At 37.6% G+C, this 17,485-nt stretch overlaps 1 protein-coding gene across 1 annotated transcript in view; it reads left to right on the forward strand.

Annotated features, from left to right (window-relative positions):
• Positions 1-338: 338 nt before the first annotated feature.
• Positions 339-17,485, forward strand: part of ARMC8 (armadillo repeat containing 8) — a 66,683-nt gene continuing 49,536 nt past the window's right edge. Inside the window, 11 exon segments of the mRNA XM_036849818.1 lie at positions 339-376; positions 379-409; positions 1,770-1,912; positions 2,017-2,114; positions 7,316-7,331; positions 7,334-7,354; positions 7,357-7,406; positions 12,390-12,470; positions 14,452-14,527; positions 14,624-14,714; positions 16,366-16,426. Of these exon segments, the coding sequence (XP_036705713.1) occupies positions 343-376; positions 379-409; positions 1,770-1,912; positions 2,017-2,114; positions 7,316-7,331; positions 7,334-7,354; positions 7,357-7,406; positions 12,390-12,470; positions 14,452-14,527; positions 14,624-14,714; positions 16,366-16,426 (702 nt within the window). The 5' untranslated portion in view covers positions 339-342.

The raw sequence follows: 17,485 nt of genomic DNA on the forward strand, positions 1-17,485 counted from the left end.
ATATTTCTTTTTATTCAAAGGATTGGTAGCCTTTTTTGAAGAACTCAACTTTCTTTGTATTGGAAGTCTTTTGCCAATACTCAAGATGTCTCTCATTTCCCCCTCCCCCCACCTTGCTACTCTCCTGTTTTACAGCCCCAGGTTTATAAGGTACCTATCTCTGTCCCTTCTCTTTGGCACTCCAGGTGGAAAAGCGTCAGTGTTTTCACTTTGTCCCTAACTTCTGTACTTGCCAATCCAAGATGTTGCATAATAAAGATAAAGTGGGATGCACTGATCTTTTATTTTTCTGTGATGTCTCAGCATACCTTACCCTTTTCTCTTTCCCCTGAATTCAGAGACATGAAAAATGCTGTAATTGGAAACAACAAGCAGAAGCCAACCTCATTGTTCTAGGAGCTGTTCCAAGGTAAGTTTGCTGTCATCCCCTTTTCTGCTATTCATACTAAGTTTTGAATGTATTTCTCATTCTCAACCATAAGACCTATCTTTTTCTGTATTGTCTGTTCTCTTATTTTTTTTTTTAATAAATGCTTTGAAGTATATGAAGCATCTCTTTAAAAAAAATTAAGGTACCAGGGAATGGAATATGAAACAGATGTATTAATACTTTTAGAGGTTCAGGAAGATCATTGACCCTGCAATAAAAGGATGTGTTGTGTAGATAAGCAGTGTACACCAGCCTGAATCTTCCCTGTCTCCTTTGCGCTCTGGCAGTTTTTGTATGATTGGATAATTATTTATTAGGATTCTCAAAACCTTTTTTGAATTTAAAAAAAATTTTTGGTTTTTTAACCCTGCTTTTCTTTTTTAATTTCTAATTTTTTCGAATTTGCTGGTTTTTAAGTTAACATAGAAAGTTTGATTTCTTCTGATGAAGCTAATAAGCTTCCTTTTGGTAGACAGTGACAGTTGTATAACTTCCTCTTTGCCTTTGCTACCCAGAACTAAGTTTTATGTGCGATTGCTGTAAGTTTTTCATTCAGAATTTTTTAATGTTTTGGTTTTTTCTCTTTCTTCTTTTCTATCTTTTAATATAGGATTAATGGTTTTATTGTTTTTATTGTGATGGACCTTTGGTCACTATAAAGCTGTCAGCAGCCTTTCTTAGGGAATTAGTGCTCAGTATATATAAATATGCTTTAGGGGGCATGAAGGTTCTACATTAGAACATAAAGGAGATGGTCATGAGTGGTGGATGATTAGAATTTGGGGAGTATTTATTTGGCAGGCTGGCCTGGAGTAGAAATAGGATCTTCTGATCTCCCAAATAGGAGGACTGGAGAAAGAAGAGAGCTTCCCTTGCTTGAAGAGCAGCACAAGGACTCTGAATATTCCCTCCAGGCTAGATCTCTGTGATCTCTGAACTGCAGTATTGGGGATTCAAGGTCCTTAAGATCCAGCAGCACTTGGCTTTGGGAGTCTTCATATCCTGGAGTGGCAGATAACGTGGACTGTGGTGCTGCTGTTTCCACAGAGATCACTTGTGGACAACTTTCAGATTCACAGTTCTGATAAACTAAGATTATATGATAGTTCTGTTGCTCAAAATGAAGAAAATCTCTTTAGATCCACCCCCACTCGATATTCCATTATTAAATTAACAGCTTATATAAAAATATGACCATTTCCTAGCCCTCTATAAGCTCACCAACCATATTTTCAGTGTGTGGGATGTATTGGTAGCCTTTTTCTGTAACACTACTTTTAGCTAATGTTTACTTTTAAGTTTTTTTGTCTCTTCTGTTTATCAAGTTCTTTCTTTTTAGATTATTGTACTTGCTTCAGCAAGAAACCTCAAGCACAGAGTTGAAAACTGAATGTGCAGTGGTATTGGGAAGTCTTGCTATGGGTACTGAAAACAATGTTAAGTCTCTACTCGATTGCCATATTATCCCTGCCTTACTGCAAGGTATGTAAAGAAGTCATTTTTATACAAGTAAAAATTAGAATCAGTTTGCAGAGTTTTAAATATGAGTTGAAAGGATGAGTCTCAAATCTGTTTTCTATTAATAGGACTACTGTCCCCAGACCTGAAGTTCATTGAAGCTTGCCTCCGATGCCTGCGCACCATCTTCACCAGTCCCGTTACTCCAGAGGAACTACTGTATACAGTGAGTTTTAGGTGTTTTTGAATCATCAGTTACATTTTACTAACAGCATACTTCTAATTTATTGGGTTGGCCAAAAAGTGCCTTCAGTTTTTAAGTAAAAATGAAAGACACATTTTTCATTTTCACCAAGAACTTTATTGAACAACGTATTCACCCTTTTGTTCCACTACCTTCTGCCATTTTTCAGGCAGCTTCATAATTCCATCTTCCCAAAACTTTTATCTTTTTGAGCAAAGAACTGTTCCAGGTGCCTTTTACAGTCTTCCAGGGAATTGAAATTTTTTCCATTAAGAGAATTTTGTAAAGACCTAAATAAATGGAAATCCGAAGGTGCAATGTCTGGTGAATACGGCCGATGAATCAGAGCTTCCCAGCCAAGCTGTAACAGTTTTTGCCTGGTCATCAAAGAAACATGCGGTCTTGCATTATCGTGATGGAAAATTATGCGTTTTCTGTTGACTAATTCTGGACGCTTTTCATCGAGTGCTGCTTTCAGTTGATCTAACTGTGAGCAGTACTTGTTGGAATTAATTGTTTGGTTTTCCGGAAGGAGCTCATAGTAGAGGACTCCCTTCCAATCCCACCATATGGACAACATCACCTTCTTTGGATGAAGACCGGCCTTTGGTGTGGTCGGTGGTGGTTCATTTCGCTTGCCCCACGATCTCTTCCATTGCACATTATTGCACAGTATCCACTTTTCATCGCCCACCAGGATTTGTTTTAAAAACGGAACTTTTTCATTATGTTTCAGTAGAGAATCGCATGTGGAAATACGGTCAAGAAGGTTTTTTATCCTTAACTTATGTGGAACCCAAACATCAAAGCGGTGAACATAACCAAGCTGGTGCAAATGATTTTCAGCGCTTGATTTGGATATTTGAGTATGTCGGCTACCTCCCACGTGGTATAACGTTTATTATTCTCATCCAGTGTCTCGATTCAATCACTTTCAACTGTTCTACCCTACCATGGAGCATCGTCCAGCGAGAAATCTCCAGCACGAAACTTCGCAAACCACTTTTGACACGTTCAATCAGTCACAGCACCTTCTCCGTACACTGCACAAATCTTTTTTGCGTTTCAGTTGCATTTTTACCTTTCTTGAAATAATAAAACATAATATGCCAAAAATGTTGCTTTTTTTCTTTCGTCTTCAATATTAAAATGGCTACCCAAAAATTCACCAATTTTGATAATGTCTTTTTTTAAATGCACACTGATATGACAGCTGTCCCATACAATCTAACAAAATTGTTTTGAATAGAGTTAAAGACAGCGAAGTGCTACTAGAGCCATCTTAACGGAAAAAACCGAACGAACCTTTTGGCCAACCCATGCTTAGCATCTCAAAACTGATCTTAACTGTGATAACTGTGTTGTAGAAAAGTCTCAAGAAGTGTTTGAAGTCTTGCTAATTTGCAAATATCAAACGTTCTAGGCTTTGTAAAGAAGTGAAAGATCGTCTCAGATCTTGAGGAATTTGTAAGCTGGTTTTTTTTTTTGGTTTTTGTAAAAGGACCCTTCTTAATTTCCTAATAGGTACAAATTAAGGAAGTATATTTAATGCACTCACTATACATAGGTTAAGTCCATTAGAGTAGGCATTGTAGAGAAGGTAGAATTCGACCTGGTCTTGAATAATGGATAAGATTTCAAGAAGTGGAGAGAAAAGAAGCTGTTCTAGGAAACATCTGTGTAAGAGAGAATATGCAGGACAGTGGACAGAATAGTCTAATGCAGGAAGGGAATCCGTGTTCATTTCGGCTGGAGAGGTGAACCAGAAGCAGCTTGTTAGAGGCTTACTTACCAGGCTAGAATCAGAATACGCGTGAGAGAATCTAAAGATCTTTAGAGTCATTCAGTGGTTTTCAAACTTCAGGGATTATTAGAGGGTGTTTTCTGGTTTTTTTTTTTCCTTTTTTAAAATTTATTTATTTATTTATTTATGTGCTGTGTTGGGTCTTCGTTTCCGTGCAAGGGCCCTCTCCAGCTGTGGCAAGCGGGGCCACCCTTCACTGCGGCGCGTGGGCTCTCACCATCGCGGCCTCCCCTGTTGCGGAGCACAGGCTCCAGACACGCAGGCTCAGCAATCGTGGCTCACGGGCCCGGCCGCTCCGCGGCATGTGGGATCCTCCCAGACCAGGCTTGAACCCGTGTCCCCTGCATTGTCAGGCAGACTCCCAACCACTGCGCCACCAGGGAAGCCCTAGGGGGTGTTTTTATCTGTTGATTACTTGGGACTTTATCAATAAAAATTATCCAGACTAGTATTTTTCAAACTCTTATCCACAGTCCACAGTAAGAATGATATTTTCCACTGCCATACTGGGTGTGTGTGGCGGAAAGGGGAGGGGGGCAAGGGGTGGTGGAACATCCTGAGATAGTCTTCACAAACAGTTCCATAAATCCTGGTGCCTTCTGATTTCTCTTCTATCCTTTTTCATTTAAAAAAAATGCTGGTTGTGATTCTCTGAGCTGACACACAGAATGTCAGAGTTTCAAAGTGGACACACATGAATCAGAGATCTTGTCCAGAATCATGTTTTACAAGTATTTCAAGAATATAAGCAGTCAAGAGGCACAGGCAAAGCAGGCAGGGAGAGGGAACATGCCACGTGCCTCCATAGTTTGTTTTTCCTACATTAGGCCCTTGCTCCTCTGGCTTGTAATGATGCATAAGGTCTGTGAGGTTTGTGGGTCACCTCACACAGCAGGGAGGCTCTAAATTATGAACATCTCAATTTATACCTCAGGGATTTGTGCAGCATTCTTCAGGGAGCCATGCCTCATAAATCCAAAGACTGTTTACTACACTGGTTCTCAAAACTGAGCATGCACCAGAATTACCTGGAGAGCTCATTAAACACAGAATCCTGACCCTACCTACAGAGTTTCTGATTCAGTGAGTGTGGGGTAGGGCCTGAGAATATGCATTTCTAACAAGTTTCCCAGTAACTTGAGATGCTACTGGTCCACGGACCACTCTTTGAGAACCATTGGTTTACTGTAAGCACTTCTAAAATGGGGACATCCTCCTCAAAGCTTTCCACATAGAAGGGCTCTCCATCTGTTTTCCTGAAGGTCCAGTTGTCATGTTTACAAAGAAAATTAAACCAATCACCCATCTTCTTTACCCTATAAGTTTCTCCCCAACCTCCAGCCCAGTAATGGGGGAGAAACTGATCCTGGTCAACTGACTTAGCTCCTTCCTCCTCTCTCTCTAAACTGATTTCGTGGCCCACTAACGGATCATGGTGCATTAATTTGGAGAACACTAGTCTACACAAACTTAACTTCTTTACATAAGAAAAATTAAGACACAGGGACATTAACGTGACTTTCACGGAGAGATACCTAAATTGTGAAACAATTTATATCCCTCAGAGACAGTGGAGAATCCATGAAAAGTGTTAGGTGGGACAATGACGGAGAGTAGTATTTAGGTGTAACTAACTGACATCTGTGAGTTGGATTGTGTAGAGGCCAGCTACCACGGCAACTCAGGCACTGAACTAAAGACAGCACAGTCCTGTTGAAGAGGGCAGGATGTCTAGTTTGCAATCCTGTTTATCAGATGGGTGACTTCGGGGAAATTATGTAACTGTTCTTGCCTTGTTTATTCAACCATCAACTGCAGATATAGAACACAGTTGGCAGAAAGGACGCAGGTGTGAAGAAATGGGATAGGGGCTGTTGTCACAGGAAAACGGAGGGATGAGAGAGCAATGGAGGAAAGGAATGAGGTGGAAGTAGTTTTAGGAGCCTAATAGAGGCTCTTCCTCTCAGTGCTTCTTCTCTCTCAGCTGTTACCTACTTCCCTATCATCTGTCAATGGAACCACTGTCGTCGTTATTCCTGCCACCCCAACCCCGCATCTGTAAAATAGATGCGTACTTTACATTCTCATCTCTTCCCTTTTTAATGAATTTAGTAGCTGACTTTCTTTGAAATTTTCTGAGTGTTGTTTATTTTTTTCGTCCACGCCACGCCGCTTGCGGGATCTTAGTTCCCCGACCTGGGATCAAACCTGGGCCTATGGCAGTGAAGCGCTGAGTCCTAACCCCTGGACCACCAGGGAATTCCCTCATTTTGTTTTTAAACTGCTTATGACAACACAGGGTTATACTAACAGGCAAGGGGAAAAGATTCTACTTGTAGGCATCAGCAACCTTCTGTTTTCCTACTTAGCTTTTATGTGTCTTGAGCGTTCTTTTCTTTCTGAGGGAAACCCCAAATCTTGTTTATGCCAACAGTGGTATTCTGGTATTCTTTTAAGTTTCCTTCCTTGCCCTCTGTTGTCTTTTGTCAAAGGGTGGTCTGTGGACCAGCAACATCAGGTATCAGTTGGGAGCTTGTTAGAATGGAGAATCTTAAGTCCTACTCCAAACCTAGAGCATCAGAATCTGTATCTACAGAATGTCCCCTGGGAACATACACGCAATGCACATTCATATTTGAGAATTATTGCTACAGGACTTGTGACAGCATTGACTAGGGGGCTTGAGCTAAGTCTCCTTTTCCATCTGTGGTTCAAGCCAAATATTATTTCAACGTTTAATTCTTTCTGCACTCAAGAAAGAGGAGATTTTTGGAGAGCCCTGCAGCAGGTTGGGTGGATTCTTCTGTCTTGTCCTGTACCATCATGTATGTTGTGAAGTGTCAGTAGTAGGCAGAGAGTGTGCTATAAGTGAGAGTTGCTATGATATAAATTGTGAAGACTGAAATTAGCTAACTACAGTTGTTATGAGTGTTAACCTGTTGCTGACACTTACCAGAACATCTCAGAGATCAAAATTGCCAACTTTTATTTTAATACAGTAATTCCTCCTTATAAGCAATACATTATTACATACCTTATTAATATGTCACATTTTGGTTTCAGAATAGATTTATGTCAAGTCTTATTGAAATGATTTTGTTTTATTGTGGAGATGTAGGCTGTTTATGGGAGAGAAATTGAGAATTTCCTGTTCTTGTATTTTGTTGTCAGGATGAACATTGAAGCCCCTTTCCTTGTCCTTTGCCTAGACAGTTTTGATTGCCGTGTTGCTTTTGTGTTGTGTTCCTTAAAGGGACTTGATTTACTGTCATTAAGATAAGAGGCTTACATATGTATCTGCTCGTGGAAATCATTTGTTTAGAGATACTCACTGTGTTTGAGTTTCTTGTTGCTGTGCTCTTCTTCCCTTTGACTCCAGGATGCCACAGTGATACCGCTCTCATGGCGCTGCTTAGCAGGTCCGCTATACCCAGGAGTACATCTGTCAGATCTTCTCACACTGCTGTAAAGTAAGAACCAGAACAAATGTTCTCTATAATATAAAATCTTGCATGTCCTCAGGAGATGTGCCTTCTGTGTGTATCCTCCTGTAGCTAATCTATACACATATAAGCAGACGTATGTATGTATTTTCCCCTCTTTTTTTTTTTTTTTTGACACAAATGGTAGCATACCATACATACTGTTCTGCACCTTGCATTTTTCACTTAACATCTTGAAGGATATTCCATATCAGTACATAAGGAGTTTCCTCATTCTTTTTTTCTTAAACAGTTGAAGAGTATTTTATTGTATAGATGTCAATAATTTATTCAACCAGTCCTCTATTGTTGGGCATTTAGCTTGTTTCAATCTTATTTCACAGCAGTGATGCAGCAAATACCCTGTATGTAAGACATTTTATAAGAAACAGAATTGCTGAGTCAAAGAGTGTGTGCATGTGTAATTTTACCACATGTTGTCTTATATGGAGGTTATACAATTTTATACTCCTACCAGCAGTATATGCTCATGACTGTTTTCCCACACCTTCAGTTTCCACATCGTTGGAAATTGTTTTAAGTGACCTCTTATAAGGAGAACTAAGAGAGATTCTTCTCTCCTCTTTGTTGAGAGGAATTTCAGTTATTAAAAGAGCCTGAACCTAAACTGAAGAGTGCTCTGCAGTGCTATTTATTTTGCTTCATAGTTTACATATTGAGTGTACTCTTTTGATAACCATAATTTGCTAACTTTTAACCAAGTCATTGTTTATCTTCTGATAAGTTTTTCAGGACAGCATTACTTACCTACTTATCACTTATAATGCAAATATAAAATGAGGAGTTTTGGGGAACTATAGGAAAGAAGGAAAGGTGAACAACTGCATACTAAACTAAGAAGATCACAGATCTATGCTATTTTAGGACAGTTTCCCAAATATAAATTAAATCAGTTTGCTTTCAGAAAAAGTAACTATAGATTATAACTAACTACAGATTATAACTTAAAACCCCTCCAAATCCTAGCTGTCATAGCCTATTCTATTCTATATAAGACATTTAGAATTTAAGATTTTTGTCAAGTCTCTGAAGTTTCTCTTCCTGGATTGCTTTGTGAGCATGTAAGCCAACTCACAGGGACCAGGGATGTCAATTCCTGAATCTCTTGAGGTAGGCAAAGAAAAGCTTTGAGAAAACAATTTCCAACATTAAATGATGTCTTATAGCCAACCCTGGTAGATAGGTGGAGAAGGATACTCCAGAACTATATGCCTCATTACAAATCTTTCAGCATCTAGATGCAAGTGCTTGAGAGCACGGCATCTACTAGTCATAATCACAGTAATCCAAAAGGACACTGAAAATTGGACCTGGAGGTATAACTACTACATGTCAAATTATGAGAAGTTTGAATAATCCTATTCCTGAAGTTACCCAAATATTTTTTAGAATTGCTCTTCAGAAACTTCTCAGTGCTTTTAGGCTTGCTCATCTGAAACTTCTCAATGCTGTTTTAGCTGAAATCATAGATAACGGAATACTGTTAAATCACTAGTTCTTTTGCTGGAGAGAAACTTATGCTGAACAAGAATTTACAGGCACCCTCATGCCACTAACAGAACTGAAGAAAATTAAAAACCTGAACTCAGCTTTCTTTTAGCCTGATAATTAGCATTTGCCATGGTAATTAGATGACCCAATTTAAGTAGTCTGAGATATAACTAGACCTCAGGAAACATTATAGCATGTATAAACCCAGTGACAATAGTAATAGTCTAAAATACAGTATTAATTTCCCTACTGATACACTAACAACATGTATCTTTGAAAACAACTGGTCTGATGATCTCTGTATTGTCATTAATTATAAAAACCTTTTATTTTCATTTTGTTTATGAAAACAATAAATAAAATTCATAGTAGCATTTTAAGACTCATTTACAAATTTTCATATACTAGTATCAATATTAAATAAGTTTACATACTTTGGCAGGGGAGACAGAAAAAGAGATTTCTAAAGCATTTGTGTTATAAGCTAATCATAGTTATATTTTTGAAATTCTCTCCCTGATTTATTAAGGAGCAAAAAAAGGCTAGTAATAATATTAATTGGAATTCTAACTTCTACATTGTTGCCACTTAAGCAGTGACTCAGATTTCGAGACCTATCTTTTGGGGTTTAGGATTATGAGGGCTTATGTGCTTCCCACCCTGAGAGGCTGTTTCACTAACTCCAGGTTCATGCAGGTTGATTGGAGAGACTAAAGAGAAACTTGATAATGGAATAATAGTTCCTCCTCTTTAGTTGGTTCAGTCACTAATTCCTTCCTTGCAGTTGTTTTTACACAATCCTATCTATGACCATAGAGAGGAGGAAGAGCTTCTTTTGTAACAAATATTTGCTGCAATTTGGGCAAAGAATGTGACGGATTAAAAAGTACAATATCCTGTAAGTGGTGGGAACAGTTACATACAGAGAATTGCACTGTGCTTCACCATCATTTATAAATATAACTCCAAGACTGGAAACCATCTGAATGTCTAACTGTAGGATACTAGTTAAAGTATGGGACATTTGTACAATGGATGAAGGCCAAAAAGAAATGAGAAAGCTCTTATGTACTGATATGAGTGATCACTGAGATATATTATAAAGGAAATAAAAGGTTTAGAGCCATGCATATATATACTTATATATGTATGTATAGTATATATATAGTATTTATATGTAGTATTTTATATATTATATATATATATATAAATATAAATATATAGTATTATCCTACCATTTGTGTTAAAATAGGGGGAAGGAATATACTTGTGTATTGTTCTTTGTCTTGAAGAATATAAAATAATCTATTAGCATTAGGTCACCTCAAATCAGGAGAATGGATTGGCTGAAGACAGTGGAAGAACAGTGAGGTACAAGGGGGTAGGGGCAGCCCCCTGCCTACTTAGCTGTTCTGCTAAACATTGCCTGTATATAAATCAGGGTGTTAAAATTTACAGGGAAGGCAAACAAACCTTAGTCAAGGCTGATTGAGGCTTATCTTCATAACTTATTCTACTTACCTACTTGTGGTAGAAAAAATGGGTCAGATTCTGAGGAGACCCTTCTTTTCCTTGGCTCCCCCTTTGTAGTCTCCACCACTACCCTTATAATGAATAAGCCAGAGACTCCTATGTTTCAAATGAGTCAATTAATAGTGAGACATTAGAAAGTACCAAAAATATGTGATGGGGGTTTGCTTGAGTAAACTGTGGAATATTATATAGTGATTAAAAATAAGGGGCTTCCCTGGTGGCATAGTGGTTGAGAATCTGCCTGCCAATGCAGGGGACACGGGTTCGAGCCCTGGCCTGGGAGGATCCCACGTGCCGTGGAGCGACTAGGCCCGTGAGCCACAATTGCTGAGCCTGCGCGTCTGGAGCCTGTGCTCCGCAACAAGAGAGGCCGCGATAGTGAGAGGCCCGTGCACCGCGATGAAGAGTGGCCCGCGCTTGCCGCAACTAGAGAAAGCCCTCGCACAGAAACGAAGACCCAACACAGCCATAAATAAATAAATAAATAAATAAATAAATAAATAAATAAATAAATAAATTTAAAAAATAAGAAATTAGAAGTTAGAAAATGTATAGAATCAATTATACTTCAATTTTTAAGATGTATGTAAATTAAGAGAGAAATTGCTGAAGTGTTGTTTTTTTTAAAAGGGCTCTTTTAAAAATGTTTGTTTGTTTATTTATTTAGGTTGCCACCGGGTCTAGTTGGGCAGGCGGATCTTTAGTTGTGGCATGAGGACTTCTTAATTGCTGCATGTGAACTCTTAGTTTTGGCATGCATGTGGGATCTAGTTCCCTGACCAGGATCGAACCCCGGGCCCCCTGCATTGGGAGCGCAGAGTCTTACCCACGGGACCACCAGGGAAGTCCTAAAGGGCTCTTAATAGTATGTAAAATGTTTAGGGGATTGTTGCCTATAAAATAGAGTATGGCTCTTTTATTATTCAGAAGTATGAATGCTAATCTTCCCACTTCAAATGATGGATATTTTGGTCCAGGAAAGAATGAGCATCTGCAAGACAGTTGTAACTTGGCTAAATAGTGGGTTGGAGAAGTTGGTTTGAGAGCTTTTTTTCTAGACTAGGAACTGGTTTCCTCTGGTGAACCCAAATAGGTAACCTACCTTTCAGTGCTACACTTTTCTCTCCTAAATTATGATAAGCATGAAATACCATCCTTGCCTTGGCTTTAATTGACTTTTCATTATTTGAGTGAATGGGTGGGACATAAAAGAAGTGAATTAAGTACTGGCAATTTCAAAGCCTTGCATTAATCTTTAGCTTGTGCCATTTTGAAGATCTTAAGTAAATTGATTAGTAGAAAACAGAGTTGGTAAAAAATAAAATACCTGAATTTTCCTATTACTTCACTTTCTTACTCTAAGAAGTGATCATTTTAAGAGAAATGAGAGAGAAAGAGAACTAAAACATGTTTACTTCTCAGTTATGCAGTGCTGTGTTTCCTACCATCCACTGCTCCAACCTCCCAGATGTGTTGAGGTAGCTTAGGATCTGGTCCAGTTTCTCTTGTAATTAATTAGTTTTAGAGTTCCCCTGGCTAGGTCATCAGCCTTAAGTTGTAAGAATGACTACACTGTCTCCTGTGGGCATAGGGTAAGGGTGTGCACATGAAATGCAGAATTTGGAGTGCTTTTGTTGCTGTAATGGTGTGAGGGCCTATGCCAGGATAGCTTCTATGCCCCCTTCCTTATTTGGGGAGGTAAGGAGGCAGCGGTTCTATGGAACTGAGATGAGAGGTAAGATATAACAGCCCTTTGCAGGACTGAAAACAGTGTCTATCCTGCTTTTTGGGAATGGGTTTATACAGGAGAAGGGTAACTAAAAATTCTACATTGTAGTGAATGTGGTTTTCTCCATTTAAGTAAATGTTTTATTGGAATGAATCATTACTCTTCTTAATGTATTATTATATTCTCTTTTCTTACAGGGTCCAGATCATCAAACAATTTTATTTAATCATGGTGCAGTTCAGAATATTGCTCACCTACTAACCTCAGTATCTTACAAAGTAAGATGTTAAAAATTATGGCCAGACTTTTATACTTTATTTTGGGTTTCTAGAGTCTTGGTCTGGAAAGAAGCACACATGTTTTGTTGTTTCTTTGGTAGATATTGTGATCAAGAATAGTATTTTATCAGTAAAATGTTATGGGGCATTGTTTTACCTATAGACAGAGTGCACTTAAAAAAAAAATCTACCTTGCCTTTCCTTTTTTTTTTTTTTTCTTCAGGATATGATTGTGGTATGAGTTCCTATTGATTTTTACCTGTGATCATTAGTAGTCTCTTCTGGTATGGTGTCAGTGCCAAAGTTGCATGTGAGGTCATGCCTTGAAGTATGTAGGAGCAATGGCTTGCTATAACAGGAAAGACCTTGGATTTCCTGTTTGAAACCTTTATTTAGTCACACTGACTCAAACTTACAGCGTATACCCACATATACATCAACATTTAAAATGTGTTCTGTTTTGTATTTTGAGTTAAAAAGTCAAGGGTTTTCAGTTGTGTTAATTAAATTTCTTTACTATCTTTTATATATAGGTAAGCAGTGTCATGATATACTATCAGGCATTTAGTTAAAACTTTGGTCATTTCATTATTGTCCAACTGGTAAGTTGTAGCAAATATTGGGACACTGTCTTTATTGTGTCACATTAGAACTAAATATGCTAGGAATTTCCTGTAAAGCAGAGAAGCTGTCATTTTTGTCGTCTATCCATTTGCACTGATCCTAGTCTGCTCTTTTTGTCCTTAGCTTTATTACAGGTCTGGCCTGCTAGTATGTACGTTTTCCCTACCTCAGACATCCAAAGTTAGATCTTGGTGAAGATCTCACAAGAATAGGAATGGGGAATGGAACCAGCTTGAAACTAGCCAGAGGCAAGGGAAGGACATATATACTGAGAGCTGCTTCCTCTGCTCTGTACCATGTGTAGGCTGAGACCAGTCAGCACTTGTATGTCAAGAAACAGTTGCTGGGGTGGCGATTTACTGTTCTTGTTCTTCTCCATGCTCTAGCTTCATTAACTCCCCCAGTTCTTCATTTCTTTCTTTTCTTTTCCACACTAGACTTCCTTATCTACTGTGGCAAGTTACAGGTTGTAGAAGGAAAAAGGTTTTGGTAACATTACTCTTGCCAAGGTTTGCTCCACTGTCAGAGTGTCATGAACATATTCTAGGTTCCACCTGTAGGCATGTGCTTGTGCTGCAGAGCATTGCCCAAGTGAGGGACAGAGCTTCTTCACACCTCAGCTACCTATCCTGCCAATCTCAGGCTCCACAGAAGAACATCATATATAGACTCAGGCTTGGAAGTGAGGATTAGGTCATCTGGTGAAAGCTGAACAGAAAGAATGAAAATAGCAGCTCTCATAGGAGCTCCTGCAAATTATAAAATATGTTGTATGTGGTCAAGAGTTTGAGCCCTTGGTGTCATCCCAGACCAGTTACCTAGTTTTGAGGTATAGTAACATAATTCATAAGTATTTCTAAAGTTAAATTAGTTTAGTCCTTTTCGAACTTTTATCATAACTTTCTTTCCTCTCGTGTTCTCCTCCCCCACTCCCCATCTCCATCCCATACACGACTACAAGAGTACTCTTTTTTTTTTTGGTCTTCTCTTCAGTTCTCTGGTTTGTAATTTGGGAAGAAGAAATGTCCCACTTGAAAGGCAATTAGTAATTGTTATTAAGTTCCCTTTGCCTTACGAGCATTGTATTTTTTACAGCGTTCTTTTAAATTTGAATAGGGATTTATCTAGTTCCATTTTAGTTGATACTTCCTCTCTGTTTTTTCTTATTTCAAAATTAATTTTAACTTACTGTACTCTTCAGATATACAGGTCTTATTTTTATTCCCTTGACTCCTTCCTTTAGTACTTTAGGCAGATTTAAATAGATATTTCTTCAGAAGAGTTTAGATTCTGAGACATTAAAATTCGTATTTGCAAAATTAAAATAAATGCTTTGTTTGTTCGTTTATTTTTACAGGTTCGAATGCAGGCACTGAAATGCTTCTCGGTTTTAGCTTTTGAAAACCCCCAGGTATCGATGACCCTGGTAAATGGTAGGCTGGAACTTTCAGTGGCACCTACACAATTTAATTTATGAACTTTGTAGATTTAAAGAATTCCTTAATCCTTGTTGTTTGTTTTATTTCTAGTTTTGGTTGATGGAGAATTGTTACCACAAATTTTTGTGAAGATGTTACAGAGGGATAAGCCCATTGAAATGCAGCTCACATCAGCAAAATGGTAAAGGTCAAGACAATGTGGGAAGAAAGACAGTGCTTTATCAATTTAGAGTATTTTTGGACAGCCTAATGAGCTCACTTTCAATCCCCATCTTGTTTTGGGATTTTGAAATTTGAAAGTCATGGGATTATCTCATATCTTCTTAAATAGATGTGAGTTTTATACTCAGTTTACTACTAGTAGCATGCAGAACAAGAACTCTCTTATAACATCTAAGACTACCCACAGAAAATTACTTCATTACATTCCCTTCTCCTTGTATTTCAGTTGAAATAACACAGAATTAGATCAGATTTAACCAACACATATTATGCTAAGTATCATGTCAGGAAAACATAAAGATACAGAAATAGTGAGAATTAGTTGAAGTTGATAACCAAGGCATGATTTCAGAGAATGTGACTTCCTCGTCTTTGGAAAAACAAAACAAAGATTCCTCATAGAGATGTCACCATTTATAAGATAGTTATGTAATGTTCTTATTAGCACAGTTCCTGGCTCATGTAAGCATTCAGTACATGTTAATTCTGTAATTATCAATACATTACCAGATAGGTTTAACACCTGATATGTAGGGTTCTGTGCTAAGTGAATGGTTTAGTTTCAGTATTTAAGAAGCTGTGGCTCTCTAATATTTTGGCCAGAATGAGGAATTTTCAGTGAATCACTCCTGCATCATGAATTGTTTTCTGTTTGTTTATATGATTTGTATTTTTTGTTTGTCCGCTTTTTTGTCTTCAAAACTGAGCATTTGCCTTTTTGTTGGTAAGGTAATACTCTCATGGAACTGGTTTCAAAAAACAATGTAGTAACAAATCTTAAGATAATGATAACAGCTATAAAGAATTCATCTCCTACAGTATAAGTACGGAGTTTTACTGACTTGTTTATAACTTTCCCTAGAAGCCAGAACATGGGGTATTTTAGGTTTTTTCCCTCCAGCTTAACAAAAGAATGTAATTCAAAAAGGAAATCCATTAATTTAAGTTTCTTAATTGCTTAATGTTCAGTACTTGCTTAGAGAGTAGAAAGTAATTGTATTCTTATTCACGGCCAGATATAATTGTGAAGGTAAATTGTTTTTCAGTAGAGCCAAATCACTAATTAATTCTCAAAGACACTACTGGTAACCTCTGACTAGTTAGTTAATATCTTAGGGATAGCTATAAGTGTTACAAGTTAAATGCTTCTTCTGTGATACTTCTACCACTGCTATTGGAGTTGAAATATCCCAACTTAACTTCATTTAAATTTAGATACTTTGTTAACTTTATATTTTATTTTAAATTTTTTTCCTTTTTATTATGGAAAATTTCGAACAAAAAGTATAGAGAAAAGTATAGAGAACTCCAGTGTGCCCAGCACCTTGCTTTATCGTTTACCCATTCATTCGGCCATTTATTTTTAAAACAATTTTGTACGTATTTTAAAAAACTTCTGGCTTACTGTCTGCCTATATCGGATAGTTTTCTTTGACTATTTAATTAACAGAATCTCAGATAAGGGAGTGTCAAACCCTTCTCCCTCAAGATAAGTAAGAGTAGTTGTCTTTTTTTTCCCCATAATATCTTAAAGGCAAGTAGGTCGTCGTCGTTTTTTTTTAAAGCTTTAAAACACAAGCAAAAACTTACTTTCTGCCATCTTATTCCAGTTTAACTTACATGTGTAGAGCTGGAGCAATTCGGACAGATGACAACTGTATTGTATTAAAGGTGAGCGAATTAATTCTTTCTAAAAACATGTGAAAATTATCCAGTCATATAAGTGTTGAATATAAATATTTGTATTCCTATTTCTTTTTACACATTTATCACTATGGTATGTGTGCACAGCATGAAATAATATTAAAACACCATGCTTTTCAGTGGGATGGCATGTAGCTTTAAAAAATTGGTTTTAGATATGTTTTGAAAGTCAAAGTAAATCTTTCCTTGTCAAACCTTTTTCACTTTTATGGTAATTAGAAGGATATAAAAATTATAAAAATGTGTAAAATTCAGGTTAAATAGAAAATACATTTTAGTCCTTGGTTTTCATTAAGTTTGCAACACAGTTTTGTGGGCAAGCAGTTCACTAACTCTATAGATAAAGACTTTATTTCACCCACATGGCAGATAATCAAAAGGCATAATGAGAAAGAATAAGTAAATAACACATGAAAGCAATCATCATTGTGGTGTGTATCAGATGCAACTAGAACTCAGAAAAGCCCAGATAAAAGACTAGCCCTAAAAGTCCTAAGACCTGGATTCTGGTTTTAGCACTTCCACCACTGACTGGGTCGGTAGCCTCGGGCACATCCCTTATTCTTGTGGTGCCTCAGACTCCTAATTATGAAAATGGAAGCAATAATTCCTGCTCATCTATCCCAAAGGGTTATTGAGAATAACAATATATTAAATACATTAAACAGCTTTTAGTTATAAAGAACAGAACAACTGTAAGTAAATTGATAGTGTGTCACTTTGTGAATGTGAGATCTCATTATCAGTGTTGAAAATGAACCCAAGGATAGAAGAACATTACGAAGATTAATGTTTCCTTTAGTCTCTGGTGAAGCAAGACAGTTTAATGAGATCTGAGGACCCCCTAAGTAAATAGCACTGCATAGAGTGCTAAGGGCTTCCATGCCCTTACTTAACTGCTCTACCCCTCCTTTTCTTTCTCATTGGTAAACTAGGTTAATAGTATCTTCTTTGTGTAGTAGTTGTGAGCATTAAATTCAATAATCCATGAATTTATGGTATTGATAATTGTTGGTAGCTGTTCCA

Source organism: Balaenoptera musculus, chromosome 4 (assembly GCF_009873245.2).
Source record: "Balaenoptera musculus isolate JJ_BM4_2016_0621 chromosome 4, mBalMus1.pri.v3, whole genome shotgun sequence".
NCBI lineage: Eukaryota > Metazoa > Chordata > Mammalia > Artiodactyla > Balaenopteridae > Balaenoptera > Balaenoptera musculus.